The 15,771-nt window shown below is 42.4% G+C and overlaps 1 protein-coding gene across 2 annotated transcripts in view; it reads left to right on the top strand.

The window, feature by feature from the left end:
- LOC144489456 (chloride channel protein 2-like) overlaps positions 1-15,771 on the top strand; it is a 563,382-nt gene that overhangs the window by 500,084 nt on the left and 47,527 nt on the right. Inside the window, exons 19-20 of one of the 2 annotated variants that reach the window (XM_078207318.1) lie at positions 8,006-8,076; positions 10,018-10,071. In XM_078207318.1, the coding sequence (XP_078063444.1) occupies positions 8,006-8,076; positions 10,018-10,071 (125 nt within the window). The remainder of the gene's footprint in view (positions 1-8,005; positions 8,077-10,017; positions 10,072-15,771) is intronic. The other variant, XM_078207326.1, reaches the window with a different exon arrangement.

Below are 15,771 nucleotides of genomic sequence, written 5' to 3'. Positions count from 1 at the left end.
AAGCACCTTCCAAAGCCACGACCACTACCATCTAGGAGGACCTAGGGCGGCAGATACATAGCAACACCACTACGTGAAAGCTCCCCTCCCCAAACTACTCGCCATCCTGACTTAGAAATATATCGCCGTTCCTCCACTGTTGCTGGCTCAAAATTCTGGAACTCCCTCCCGAAGAGCACTGTGGGTGTACCTACACCATGTGGACTGCAGCGGTTGAAGAAGGCAGCTCAGCACCACCTTCCTGAGGGCAGTTAAGGATGGGAATAAACCCAACGATGCCCACATCCCATGAATGAATTTTATAAAAACCTCAATAATATCAGAATTGGAGAGGGCTGCCCATAATAGGTAGTCATGATGTGGAGATGCCGGCGTTGGACTGGGGTGAACACAGTAAGGAGTCTCACAACACCAGGTTAAAGTCCAACAGGTTTATTTGGTAGCAAATACCATAAGCTTTCGGAGCGCTGCTCCTTCGTCAGATGGAGTGGAAATGTGCTCTCAAACAGTGCACAGAGACACAAAATCAAGTTACAGAATACTGATTAGAATGCGAATCCCTACAGCCAGCCAGGTCTTAAAGGTACAGACAATGTGGGTGGAGGGAGCATTAAACACAGATTAAAGAGATGTGTATTGTCTCCAGACAGAACAGCTAGTGAGATTCTGCAAGTCCAGGAGGCAAGCTGTGGGGGTTACTGATGATGTGACATAAATCCAACATCCCGGTTTAGGCTGTCCTCATGTGTGCGGAACTTGGCTATCAGTTTCTGCTCAGCGACTCTGCACTGTCGTGTGTCGTGAAGGCCGCCTTAGGACGGCCTAAACCGGGATGTTGGATTTATGTCACATCATCAGTAACCCCCACAGCTTGCCTCCTGGACTTGCAGAATCTCACCAGCTGTTCTGTCTGGAGACAATACACATCTCTTTAACCTGTGTTTAATGCTCCCTCCACCCACATTGTCTGTACCTTTAAGACCTGGCTGGTTGTAGGGATTCACATTCTAATCAGTATTCTGTAACTTGATTTTGTGTCTCTGTGCACTGTTTGAGAGCACATTTCCACTTCATCTGACGAAGGAGCAGCGCTCCGAAAGCTTATGGTATTTGCTACCAAATAAACCTGTTGGACTTTAACCTGGTGTTGTGAGACTCCTTACATAATAGGTAGTGCATACATGACTGAGAGATGATTATTTAAAATCATAATACACCTTTATCAAATCAGACTTTCCTTTAGATGCCACATCTATTTGCATCTGCAATATAATTTAAAATATAGAAAACAAGTCAGGTAATATTGTTTAAATTATATCTCGTTGATGCTAATTTCCCAGTTGCAGAATGCTTTACCATAATGTCAAACCTGGGACTTCTGAAGCATCTGAAATCATCTTGGATTTTATCTGTTGATTATCTGCTTTCTAATGTGCAATGTAAATGTGGCTCCTATCCTGCTCAACCTTTCAAACACAATTTAATAAGTTTTCAGATGATTTGCAATTCAATCAAATCATAATATTGCAGCTGTACGGGCAGTTATAAAATATTTGGTGACTGTCAGATGAATCTGTAATGTGTTTAGAGATATAATTTAAATGTCAAGTGGTTTAAAAGGTAATAGAGTGAAATTCGCTTCTATGCAAATCTGAAATGTTAACTCATCTCCTAGGAAAAAAGATCAAAGTTCTAATATTCCCTTATTTGTGGCTGCAGTACTTAGTATTCACCAAAACAAGATTCATTCTTCTCAAATACAGGAATAATATATCAACCCACAGTTAACCTCCCTGAAATATTTTAACATGAAGGGAAGTGTTATCCCAACTTCTTTCCACTAGAATGATTTCTGAATAAGGTTCTATTTTTTTTAATTTAATACATCATAGGCAGCACAGTGGTTAGCACTGCTGCCTCACAGCGCCAGGGACCCGGGTTCAATTCCGGCCACGGTGACTGTGTGGAGTTTGCACGTTCTCCCTGTGTCTGCATGGGTTTCTTCCGGGTGCTCCAATTTTCTCCCACACTCCAAAAAGGTGCAGGTTAGGCTGATTGGCCATGCTAAAATGCCCCTTAGTGTCCCGGGATGTGTAGATTAAGGGGATTAGTGGCGTCATGGGGATAGGGCCTGGGTAGGATGCTCTGATGGAGAGTCGGTGTAGACCCGATGGGCCAAATGGCCTCCTCCTATACTGTAGGGATTCTATGGTATGTGGCTGCCAGTAGCAAGGCCAGCATGTATTGTCCAACCCTAAAAAGGTGATGGTGAGCCATTGTAGTCCATGTGGTGAAGATGCTACCATAATGCTGTAACAATTAAGAAACGATGATATGACTTGGCAAGGAACTGGTAGGTGATAGTCTTCCCTTGTGCCTGGTGCCTTTGATCTTCCATGGGGTAGAAGTCACAACCGTCTGAGGTGTTGTTGAAGAAGCCTTGCTGAGTTGCTGCAGTGCATCTTGTACGTTGCACATACTGCATCCACAGTGCAGAGGGATTGAATGCATAAGGTCATTGGGGTACCTACCAATCAAGCACACTGCATTGTCCTGCATGCTAATGAACGAAAAGGGCGTAAGGCTGATTGTAATATTCAAATCTATTTAAATACAGATTTAAATATTACAAGCTCACTTGCCTCTGTGGCCTCGCCGGTGAAGATTATCTCCAGCGAGGATCACACATGGTCCCCATCAACAGGGAACAGACATGCTGGTCTCGCCAGTAGGACCGGAGGCCATTGAGGCCTCCCCGGGAGGTCGGGGGCTGAGAGGGAGAGAGCCCCTTGGGCAACGCCAATTTGGCACCCTGACACTGCCAGCCTGGCACACTGGCACTGCCCACCAGGCACCTGGCATTGCCAAGGGGGTGGGGCCTCAGGGTGGTGGGTCGATCGGAGTGGGTATCGGCTGCAGAGCCCCGCGGTAGCTTGAGGGGGGGTGGGGGAGAATTCAACCACAAAGGCCTGCAGTAGATGGGGGAGGCGGTGACTGTCAGATCTCTGTGTTCTGTGAATGGCGCCCTCTGCTGCTATCTGCCAGCTTTCAGGTAAGCTAGACCACACCCAATCCCCTTGGTGGTGAGAAACAAGTTTGGCCCCATTTGTTTCGACAGAATCAGGTAAAAATCAATTTTTTACTTGCCCAAAAAAACGGTGCGAATTTCTCCCATTTTCACGATCATTTGGCACTTTGAATTCTTTTGGTAAGGTTTTCAGTTTTGAAAATAAGTGCTAAGAGAAGACCCCGGAAGTATAGTAAAAAATACAGCTGAGATGAACCTACTTGGTCAGTGTGGTGAACCATCGTTGGTTCCCACTGGATAGTACTGAGCCAGGGTCTGGCCAGTACTACAAGGATGTACATATGTTACTGTTGGGTTGTGCTACTTGTTGCTGTTGGGGTTAGGGTGGGGTTGTTACACCTTTGTACTGTAGTGTTGTGGTACATCCCAGCCGGGCTCCGCCTCCTGGGAGAGGTATAAAAGTCCCTGCTCTGGCCGGGACCCCTTCAGTCTGGGATAGTGTATATAATTACTGGCTGCTTCATTACAGTAAATAAAAGCCTTTCATTTACCGAGCATCCAGCCTCGTGTTTGAGAAGCGCATCAGTCAGTTAAACCATTACATTGGACAAGGGAGGGACAAGTTCAAGCTGGTCGCATACAAATTGAAAGCTAATGTCAGGAAGTTCTTCACACTTGTAGTAGTGAACTTCTGGGAAGGGTGAGAACACAAACTCTGGAACCAGTTGAGAAACAGCTGGATTCTTTAATCTGGAATTGAACCAAGTTCATGGATGAGCTGAGTGTGCGCCTTCATCTTTATCAATCTTACCATATGTTTCAAATCACATCTTCACTTTGCAAGCACAGCTCACCATTCACTGTCATTCTCTCATTCACTAAGATCCAATCACAAATTGTCACCAAATATCAATCGACTTAAAGTTCTCTTCTCCATTGAAAAACCTCTCCAGTTCCATTTTTAACCAATTTGCAAACCTAACATTCTCTACTCTGCATGAAAATGTATTGAAGGCGTAATTAATAAGCAAGTACAAAGAGAAAACCTTAAACCCTTTGCTCTTGTCAGTAGCTTCTTAAAGCTAATTCTCTGCTCCTGCAATCCAGATTCAATTCAAATAATTCATCTTTATTTCCTCCCTTATTTTTAGAAACCAGAGTCCCTTTCTCATTTCACTCATTGTTTTGCTGAATAGCAAGATCTTAGATCTTTTTGTATGTCTTAAAACTGTTGCAATGTTAGGACGACCATAAAGAATTCTTGCATTTCGTGGAGTCAGTGGCCTCTTAAGCAGATTAAGCATTTTTCTTTTATTGGGAATTGACTCATGCTGCCCTGTATCAAAAAACCTGTTCTTGCAATCTGGCCCGCATACTTGTGCTTTTACAACAAGTCATGGGGCAGATCACAAGGCTCCTTGATGAGACAAGGCTTAATGTAAATGGTAAAGCCGCTTTAGTACACAATAAGGTGAACGTACAGAGCAACCGTTACCAAATTCTCTTGATTTCTATATCATTGCACAAAAATAATTCCAAGCTTCCCTTCTGTGCTACATTGCAGCAGTGTCTTGCTGCAGGTCATTTGCTAACACTGCCCTTCTGCACTCTATCAATTTCACAGCTCTTTGCTGTATGGCTTCTCCTTTAACAAATCTTCACTGCTGCCTTCTTGTCCCCACGCTGAATGAGAGTTTGCCGAAAGAGTTACTAGGCAAGCATTCTACCACGCGTCCTTCCTTTGAAATTAGTTTGATACAAAACACAAGAAGAAATATTTCAGTCCTCCCCCAGTCTAGTTGTTAGTTGCTCCTTTGTTCCCCACTATCCAAGGTTATGATTTCAAAATCTAACTTCACACAGATCCAACAGTTTGTGGCCATTGTTCTGCGGAACAATGGTCAAAATAATTCTCAAATGCAACAAGGACGTTGGTTGAATTCCAGTTGGAAGATATGATGTATAATGAAATTGTCAATATATTTCTTATAACTGCATTACACACAACACAGAAGATCCTCCCACACTATCTGTCTTTGTTCCATTTTTAATATAAGCATTTACAAGTACAATGACTAAAACTGATTATGTTGCCTGATGTTTAATGTACATAATAATACCTAATCCTTGAGCCTGTGCTCATATCTCCTAATAATGTGGTTAAAATTTGTATTGTTTTATCTCACATCGTGAAGATAACCCTCATGCCATTTTGAATAAGCTCTTTTCTCTGTCTTAAAGACTTTGCGCTATTAACTATTGAAGAAACCCAGCAGCCAATCTACTCCTGAGGCTGGTACATGACACCATTAGACTGCTTTTGCAAATCCAGATCTGCAATCATTTAACAATCTTTCTCTTGAATAACCTCCGCCAAAGTTCAGCTGTGCATCTTGTAATCATAGTTAATTTGATTTGTATCTGCATGCACCACATTCATTTATCTGCATTAAACAGCATTAGCTTAACAGCTGAGGCTCTCCAGATCCCTTTGAATCATCGTGCATTTTGACATCCCACGCCATTTTGTGCTAACTAATAACTTTAACATTGAGCGTTTGCTTCCTCACAATACCGCGATCGTGCATTCAGCCATCTCTTCTGAGCAAAGACACATAATGGGGGCAATTTTACTATTGCATTGCACCTGTTTTCGGGCACGAAAACGTGGTAAAGTTGGGCATGAGACGAATAGCACGAACCGTGCCCACGTCCTTGCAGATTCCCACTTTACCAAGGCCCAAAAATGGCCGCGATCGGCACCGCGCCAAAAACGGGGGCAACGTCAATTTAAATGCCTTTGCATGCATTAAAAATTGACTTAATGAGCTGGATTCCCAATCTTATCTGCATTTCCCCCTTTACCATCGCATTCACCCGTCCAGATTCGGCGCGAAACAGACCTGCTCGGCAAAGGTCTGTTTCGGGTGCTCCAGCTCCAGGTTCAGAGCTTCCAGTAGCTCTCTAACTCAGATCGGTGGTGGTTGGGGGTGGGGGAGGGAGGCAGGCCAGATCATTCCCTGGTGGGGGAGGGAAGGAGAGGGGCCGATCCTTCTCTGGTGGGGGTGAGGCGGTTGGGGGGGGGGGGGGGGAAGGCCAGATTGCTGTCTGGTATGGAAGGGGAAGGAAGAGGGAGGCCAGATGTATCTCTTGACTTTAGATAACTCCTCATAATATACAAATTGCAAACCATTGCAGCAGTTTGTTCCAAGTTTTCTTTTGGGATTTGGGCAACCTGGCACTTACCATCTGTCGTGCCATAACACAAGCCAGAGATTCAATTTGAAAAGGCAAAATTAGATGCCTGAATGAGGTTATCAAATCTCGGCTTATGTAGAAGGTGCTGCTAAGAACACTGATTCACGCCTTCAATCATTTTGTAGAAAATGGCTCTGCTTAACTTACTTCTAGTTGCCACCAGTCATCAAAGATTCCCCAGGTAGTTACTTTCAAAGATTGTTTAAAAGCACTCTCTATCAGTTTTAATTCTGTTCAGAGTTAATTTCATTGGATGGAATTTTAGGAGAATCATTCTAAGTGTCCAGCTACCATGGAAAATGGGAGAGTTCCTGGTCTGTTTTTTATGTACTTAGTCATTGAAAAAATGATCTAAACTGTTTCTAGCTGGTGCAAGCAGTGGGCAAGGCTTATTTTGTCAGCCAGCCTGCAGAGGGAGCTACTGCACATGTGCAGACCTCTGATGCTGCATATGCGCAGAGAGAGGACTGTCAGGCCTCTACTCTTGCAGCCAGTCTGAACCAGCTCCCCCACTGCAATCGCGAAGGCCCATGGCCGATCGCGAGTCCCGTAACACACAGACATGTAGCCCCCCCCCCCCCGCTCCCCCATCCCATCCCATCACATCTGCAGACGTCAGCGGGCCCCCCCATCTGCACCGTTCATGGGGATCAGGTGTTTTCCTCGCCAGTGAGAACCTCTCCCGGTGAGCCCGGACAATTCAGCGCCGGGCTGACTGAACAGATGCAAATCCTCATTTAAATAAATTTGAATAAATTATTCAGCATCTTGCCCATTTCCGACGAGAGGGTGACTGCGCCAGAAATGATTGCAAGAGCTGAGAAATGGGGCTTGATCCTGATTTCCCGGCTCTCCTGCAATTTTACCAGCTTGCTCCGCCCATCAATGGGTGGGTCGAACCGGTAAAATCCCAGCCATTTTCTTAGGGCTTGATTTTAAATGACAGCTATCTACAGCAATGGCTATTTTGTTTCGTAGTATCATCTGACAAGACTAAACTAGATTTCCTGCTTTGTTTTAACATAACCTTGAATAGAATAATGGTAGACAGTTGCCATTATAGGGGTGTACTTACACTGCATTTAATATCATTTTGATGCAATTTATTAAGTATACAGGGGGGATTTTAAACCCCAATGCCAGCCTGGTGGAAGTGGGTGAACCAGTTAAAGTGGAGGGTTTGATTTACCCACTGGTTTCCCATGCTCTGACCAAGACTGCAAGAAACTATAAAGGGTTGTGAACATTGCCAAGTCCATCACACAAACCAGTCTCCCATCCATTGTCTCCGTCTACCACTTCCCACTGCCTCGGAAAAGCAGCCAGCATAATCAAGGACCCCATGCACCCTGGACATTCTCTCTTCCACCTTCTTCCATCAGGAAAAAGATACAAAAGTCTATACCAAGTGACTGAAGAACAGTTTCTTCCCTGCTGCCATCAGACTTTTGAATGGTCTTATCACATATTAAGCTGATCTTTCTCTACACCCTAGCTATGACTGTAACACTACATTCTGCACTCTCTCTTTTCCTTATCCCCTAGATACTCTATGAATAGTATGTTTTGTCTGTACAGTGTGCAAGAAACAACACTTTTCAGTTACCCCGGCACATGACAATAATAAATCAAATAAAATAAATAAATGCATGGCTGAAGAATTAGTTAATTCCAGTTTTCACAATGGAATATTTAATAAACTTGAATTCATTTCCTCAGGTCCCCTGGATCAAACAGGGATTGCACTGAAAAGCCTGTTCTGTGTGAACCCAATGGATGAACCAGGAGAGGTAAGTGTCTCCATTATCATCTGCAGCTGCATATTCAATCCTACTAGTTTTGTTAGCCATTCAGAGCACATACACCTCGTTGAGATTCTGGATAGTGCCTCCGCAGGTGTCTCAAGTAGACTTCATCTGTCAATCTTTTTTGAAAAGGCTGTATTTTTCCCACCGGCAATGAAAACGATTTTCAGGGTAAAATGAGCTTTCAGCTAAGCCTCATGCCTCACCTCTTGATGTAAGCCTTGCTACACATTTTACTAGCGCTTTCCCTTATATTTAACAGGATTTGGTAGTCCAGGTGGGGACTTTTGCTGTCACTTTGCCCATTCATGATGAAACTCTTTAACTGATCATTTGAAATTATGTTCAGATATAGTCAGTGTTAATTGTATTCATAGATTAACATTGAAGTAACAGGAGAAAAAATTGAAGTGTGTATGATAAATTCTCAACAGAACTGCAGCAAACTGTTATTGCACCTTCTCAAGTTCATCTCTAACATTGTACATATCAAATGATAACTAAGGTGCCAACTATGTCCAGTTAACTTCTCTTTAGTACATTGAAATTATGAATGAGATTGTGGATATTTACTGAGTATAACACTGCAACCATACATTTCCAAACTCTTCGAAGTCAATTTAGCAAATTTGTAGTTACATTTAAAATATGCTAACTTGTCAGGCATCCTCTAATGGGCATTGCTTTGATAAACGGTCTTACAGGTGTTAAAGGCCATGTCAAATTGCTGTCTAATACTGTATAATATTTTGTGAAACATTCAAGATTAAGTGGCAGTAGGTATAGAGGGGACATGAGGAAGAACTTTTTACGCAGAGGGTGGTGGGTATCTGGAATTCGCTGCCTGAGTTGGTGGTGGAGGCAGAGACCCTCAACCCATTTAAAAAGTACCTGGATATGCACCTTAAGTGCCGTAAACTACAGGGCTATGGGCCAGCTGCAGGAAGGTGGGATTAGAAAGGGCACCTGGGTGTCCTCGGGCTGAATGGCCTCCATGTGTGCTGTAACTTTTCTATGGTTCTATGGTCTCCCCCTCATAATGAAAATTAATGACGCACTTTGTTTGAAAGGAGATGGAGAAAAAGGCATCCAGAGAGGTTCTTTTTTTTCCATTCTTCATATTTGTTTTGCAAAACTAGAAGTAGCTCTTCCATATGAGGGAGGTGGGGTGGAGGATTAAATTAGTAGGACCCAAAAAAACAGACACAAAGCATAACCAATTTCTATTCCAATAACACTATTTTGGAGTTGTACATCATGAATTGAGCAGTCTTTTTTTATCCACAAATAAAGCAATACAAGTCACTGGAGTAAGAAGACTGCTATTAAAGGGTTGAGATACTGAGATCACAGTTTAACGAATCTCTAATGAACATGTGTGACTTCCGTTTCATCTGACTTTGCTTTAAATTCTTCCCCGATACGAAGAATTAGGAAATACTGTGAATTAATGTGCTGCCTTGATAAAATCACACTGCTTTCCATTCTGTGACCACAGTTATTGAATGACAAGTAAAAAGCTAGCTTCACTTCTCCTCATGCAATGTGCTGTGTTTTTTTGTATGTAATACATCTTCAGTGCTGCTATATTTGTATCATATCTGTCATTTTGCATAAATTGTAGCAGAAAAGCTGAAAGATCCTGTTGTGGCGTGCTGCCTTATTGTGACATAACCTCCAGTGACGTGAGATGTTCAGCATCACTATTAAATACTTTTTTTTTAAAGGGGGCATTCTTTTTTTAAAAAAAAATTAAAGTGTGATTAATAGGTTAAGGAAAAAGGAACCTTCGGAAAATTCAACTGTTAAAAAGTAAAATTCTCATGACCAGAAATGTTGCAGCGAGCTTTAAGCAGATGTAAGGCTTCTCCCTGGATGGTGTGACATGAGATGTATAACCTACATTATCCTATCTTTCTATCAAAGAATCAGGCAATATCAGAGTACAGAAAGTCGAAACGCGTACGAATATCTATAGTGGTAAGTGAGGAAATGACATGCGGTCAAACCATTATCATCAATATATAACCGCATTGTCCAATCAAAATTAATCCAAATTTCTTACTTTGCTCAGAGCATCATGCAAAATCATTTCAGTGTCATCCTTTGAGCTCGAAAGGGAGATAAAGAGACCAGAGCGGTGCAATTAAGCAACAACATGAGTGGCCTTCTCTGGATATTTGCTTTCAGATATGGTGATGCAATTTGCAGTTAATGCAATACAGAACCTGGTTTCTCTGCAAAACATTCTGTAAATAGTTTTCTGACTGTAATTCTTCGGCAATCTTCTCATTTTCATAATGAGTTTGCTTTCAATCAAGGGGGCTCACTAGATTATTAAGAATCAGTTTAAACAAAGAACCTTATGAATTCAATCCTACTCTGGATAATCAAACCATTTGCACCAAGTTCTATGCACTTATGGTCAATTTATATGGAATGTAGTTATTTGTCCTTTTTTTAAAAAATTGACTTTGTGCATAAAAACTAGTGTTTCGAAAACGAAAGTAAAAATGTTGCTCCTTCCGAAAACTAACAAAACAAAATGCTGAGAAACACCCCCACAATCTCTGAGAATGTCAGTCCCTGGCAAGCTTCAAGTGCAGCAATGGTTATAGACCATATTGAAGTAGATTGTCAGATTGCAAATCTACATCAGCCGCAGTTGTAATGGTGCATTATGTATTTCAATAACTGTGGAAGGGCACCTAATTGGATAGAATGTTTGTACCCATCACTAAAAGATTCTCTTTGGAGCTCAAGGGATAACCATTTCAATAGATACTTACACACATGAAAATCATTTTCATACTGAACACATTTGCTACAGTGCTGCCACAGCACTTCGTTAAGAGAAGAGACGCTGTTCAGCACTGTAAGACCTTCAAAAAGAATTATCCATGGCTGAATTCAAGCTGTGGCGGCATCAGCACTTGAGATAGTTGCTTGTCATCAATAGTACTGATTGTTGAAATGCCGATGATTCCCTTTAAAATAATTAGAACAACCAATTAATGTGTGAGCAAATGCAGTTGATTCTAAAAATATGACCCGTTTTGACCATGATTTGTCATTTTCTTTGATCTAATCGAGTTGTATCAGATTGTTTTTTGAATCATATATTCACATAGTGACTAACTTGTTTTGATTCTGTTTGACTTTGATGCACTTGATGGAAGAAATCATGCAGAATGCCTGAATTATTCTTATTATGTGCGTATTGAAATTGCTTCTCTTCCTACTCCCATACCGTTACCTCTGGTCTCCCCCAAGGATATATCCTCGGCTCCCTTCTATTTCTCATCTACATGCTGCCCCTCTAGCGACATCATTCAGTAGCACAGTGTCAGTTTTCACAAGTCCACAAAGGACACCCAGCTCTACCCCACCATCACCTCTCTCAACAACTCCACTGTTGCTGCATTATCATACTGCTTGTCTGACATCCACTGTACCACTACATTCTGCACCCACTCCTTTCCTTATCTATGAACGGTATGCTTTGTCTGTATAGTGCACAAGAAACAATACTGTATACCAATACATGTGACAATAATAAATCAAACCTAATCACTGCTGGATCAACAGAAACTTCCTCCAATTAAATATTGGGAAAACTGAAACCATTGCTTTTGGCCCTTGCCCCAAGCTTCATTTCCTTGCTGTGGACTGCATCCCTCTCTCTGGCAAAAGTCTGAGATTAAACCAACCTCTTCACAATTTTGGTGCCATATTTGACCCCCAGATGAGTTCTCGGCCACATATGCACAGCATCACTAAGGTTGCCTTTTTCTACCTCTGTAACATTGACCAACTTCAACCCTGTCTTAGTTCATCCGCAACTAAAGCCTCATTCATGCCCTTGTTATCTCTAGACTTGACTATTCCAATGCAATCCTGGCTGGTCTACCGTATTCCACCCTCCATACACAGGTCAGCCAAAGCTTTTCTGCCTGTGTCAGAACACGCTCCAAGTCCCATTTGCTTATCACCCTGTGTTTACTGACGGACATTGGCTCCCAGTCACAAAGTCATTTTTAAAATTCACACCTGTGTTTTCAGGTCCCTCCCTGGCCTCAACCCACCCCATCTCTAACCTCTTCCAGCCCCACAACCTTCCGAGATATCTGTGCTCCTCTAATTTTGACCATCTCTGATTTTAATTACTTCTGATGTGGAGATGCCGGCGTTGGACTGGGGTAAACACAGTAAGAAGTTTAACAACACCGGGTTAAAGTCCAACAGGTTTATTTGGTAGCAAAAGCCACACAAGCTTTCGGAGCTCCAAGCCCCTTCTTAATTCCCACTCACCTGAAGAAGGGGCTTGGAGCTCCGAAAGCTTGTGTGGCTTTTGCTACCAAATAAACCTGTTGGACTTTAACCTGGTGTTGTTAAACTTCTTACTGTGTTTAATTACTTCACCATTGGTAGTTGTCTCTTTACTTGCCTTCCTGGCACTTCTCCACCCCTCTTTCTAGCTTTCCTCCTTTAAGACACTCCTTACAACCTACCTGTTTGACTGCATTTTTGGTTATCTAACCAAATAGCTCCCTACGTGGTGCGGTGTCATGTCGTGTTTTATAATGCTCCTATGAAGCACCTTTGGACTTTACATTACACTAAAGGCACTATATAACTAAGTTGTTGTTGTATTGGCAATGCTCATTTTCTTATTTTGCTGCTTTCAGTTATCACAGTCTGCCATGTAACACAGAAACAGAATTGTCTGGACTGCAGACTCATCTGCGGTTCCTTGATTGGCCACTAAATTTGCTTCAGAAGGATTTATCTTGCTAGATTTTCCCGTTTATGGTCGAGTGTTCCATCGTTGCACAATACTCCCAGTTAACATCCATACCAACAGCTGCAAGAGTCCGAATATCTATGGGTTTCAATCATAACTGTAACGATTGGGAGTTTGTGTTGTGTTTATGTTTTTGGATTCCAGCTCTTCACTGGTCTGTGGACTTTATACACAGAGGCAATGAGTACCCAGACCGTGTTGAATGTTGAACTCAATGTTAACCATGCCACAGCCGGAAACTGTCTTTAATTTTGAACACCCAGTTGCAGAAGGGAATTTGTAGAGATGGAGGAAGCTGCAATGTGCAATTGCTAGGGTCACATTGGAAATAGAAAAATATATATTTTATTCATCCATTTGTGGGACATGGGCATTGCTGGCTGCCCAGCATTTATTGCCCATCCTTAGTTGCCTTTGAGAGGTTGGTGGTGCAACTGAGTGGCTTGCTAGGCCATTTCAGAGAGAAGTTGCTGTGGCTCTGGAATCACATGTAGGCCAGACCAGGTAAGAACTGCAGATTTCCTTCCCTAAAGGACATTAGTGAACCAGATGGGTTTTTACGACACTCAACAATGGTTTCATGGTCATCAGTAGATTCTTAATTCCGGATATTGTTCATTGAATTCAAATTCCACCATCTACCATGGCGGGATTCGACCCAGGGTCCCAAGGACATTAACTGAGTTTTTCCTGGATTCATAATCCAGCGATAATACCATTAGGCCATTGCTTCCCCACACACACTTCCCTTTCACACACACTGCCATACAGGAAGCAATACTGTTATGAAGTGTGAGCCAGAGAGAAGGCTGCAACATTTAAGCTATTAAACTTTCCACCAGGAGCGTACAAAACCCTCATGTCGCAGTGATTGAGACACTATGGGAAAAATCAGACATGCTCATGGAAGCACAGAGAGCTGGTGGTGGGGTGGGTGAAACCTAATAGCAGTGTTAAAAATTTTAGAAGGACACTGGGAGTGTAAAAAGTGCAATGACAGAATCAGTTGGGAATAAGACATTTTTGGGTTAGTACTAAATGCATGAAAGGCAAATTAGGTGTTTTTAGACAAAAGGTCCAATAGAATGTAGAATGGATCACAACTGAAGTCGAATCAGCTAACACCTAAAAAAGAATTTGACAAATATTTGAGGAAAAGAAAACCCTTTGATATAAAGCTAGCACCAGCACTGATGATGATAGGCCATCATTCCTACTCTGCTCAAATATCTGTTATTTTACAATGCACCCTGACAACAGTTATCACATCTCAATGCTCATATCTTCAGCTTGTCATATGGATCTGACTTTGCTGTTAACAAACAATGGCAACTGGTTATTGACTCCATACTTGTTTGTGTGTGAAGTGAAATTGGACCTACCTGATGCCACTTGACAGGAGCCAACATGTCTTAAAGGGGACATGTACCATGATTGTAGACAAAGATTATGAAAAGAGAAATAGCTGCAAGACCCACAGAGCAGACCCATTCCCCAATACTACTTTGGAGACCCTGGATAATAATCAACCATATAAACGAGCTCTGGAGCTTAGACAAGGCACTTTCTTCATATTATTTAAATTTGAAGTGAGTTGTTGAATTAAAATTTTGGTTTTCTGGATTTGGTCTCAGTGTTCATATACCTCATGAGTTGAGGGCAAGGCCCACGAGGTTGGGCTAAAGGAACGTAATTGGATGGTAAGGAGAGTTACAATACTATTGGTCTAATGAAGATAAGAAGGACTGCTGAGGAGCAACACTCTTGGATAGGCTGCTGTCTGGAAGCTCCGTGAGCTAGGATGCTCGATGCTGGTTCAAATCCTTTTCTTTTTTTTTCCTGGTCTTCCTAAACTTTTTATTGTCCAGGTAGTCGTAAGGGCTGGGTCCTCAGTATAGCAAATATTAGAGAGCACATGATCACAAATCTGGAAGCACGCTTAAGAGTCAGTGCAGAACCCGCGAATGACCCAGGCAGTAAAAGCGCAAAAGTCATCACTAATCCCAATAATGATATTTTTGTTGGTGACATGGCTCCCATTGGCGGTATGCTGTGTACATGTGCCTGCTAAGGTGCCACAAAGCTTGTGGTTCAGGGGGTAACATATTGACATGGATTCAAAATTGGCTAGCTAACAGGAAACAAAGCTGGCATAAGTGGGCATTTTTCTGGCTGGCAGGATGTGACGAGTGGTGTGCCACAGGGATCAGTGCTGGCGCCTCATCTTTTTATAACTCATATCAATGACTTGGATGAAGGGACTGAAGGTATGGTAGCTGTATTTGCTGATGACATCAAGATAGCTAGGAAAATAAGTTATGAAGAGGACGTAAGGAGGCTACAAAGGGACACAGATAGGTTAAGTGAGTGGGCAAAGACCTGGCAATGTACAATGTAGGAAAATGTGAAATTCTTAATTTTGGCAGAAAGAATAAAAGAAGTTCAATATCTAAATGGTGAGAGATTGCGGAGTTCTGAGGTGCAGAGGGACCTGGGTGTCCTAGTGCTTGAATCATAAAAGGCTGGTATACAGGTAAAGCAAGTGATTAGGAAAGCTGATAAAATGTTATTTTTTATTGCGAGGGAAATTGATTACAAAAGTAGAGTGGTTATGTTTCAGTTGTACAGAGCATTGGTGAGAACACATAGAACATAGAACATAGAACAGTACAGCACAGAACAGGCCCTTCGGCCCACGATGTTGTGCCAACCTTCATCTGAAACCAAGATCAAGCTATCCCACTCCCTACCATCCTGGTGTGCTCCATGTGCCTATCCAATAACCGCTTAAATGTTCCTAAAGTGTCTGACTCCACTATCACTGCAGGCAGTCCATTCCACACCCCAACCACTCTCTGCGTGAAGAACCTACCTCT

The sequence above is a fragment of the Mustelus asterias genome, chromosome 3 (assembly GCF_964213995.1).
Source record: "Mustelus asterias chromosome 3, sMusAst1.hap1.1, whole genome shotgun sequence".
In the NCBI taxonomy this organism is placed as follows: domain Eukaryota; kingdom Metazoa; phylum Chordata; class Chondrichthyes; order Carcharhiniformes; family Triakidae; genus Mustelus; species Mustelus asterias.
The sequence above is the reverse complement of the archived record's forward strand: the minus strand, read 5'-3'. Positions and strand labels throughout refer to the sequence as shown.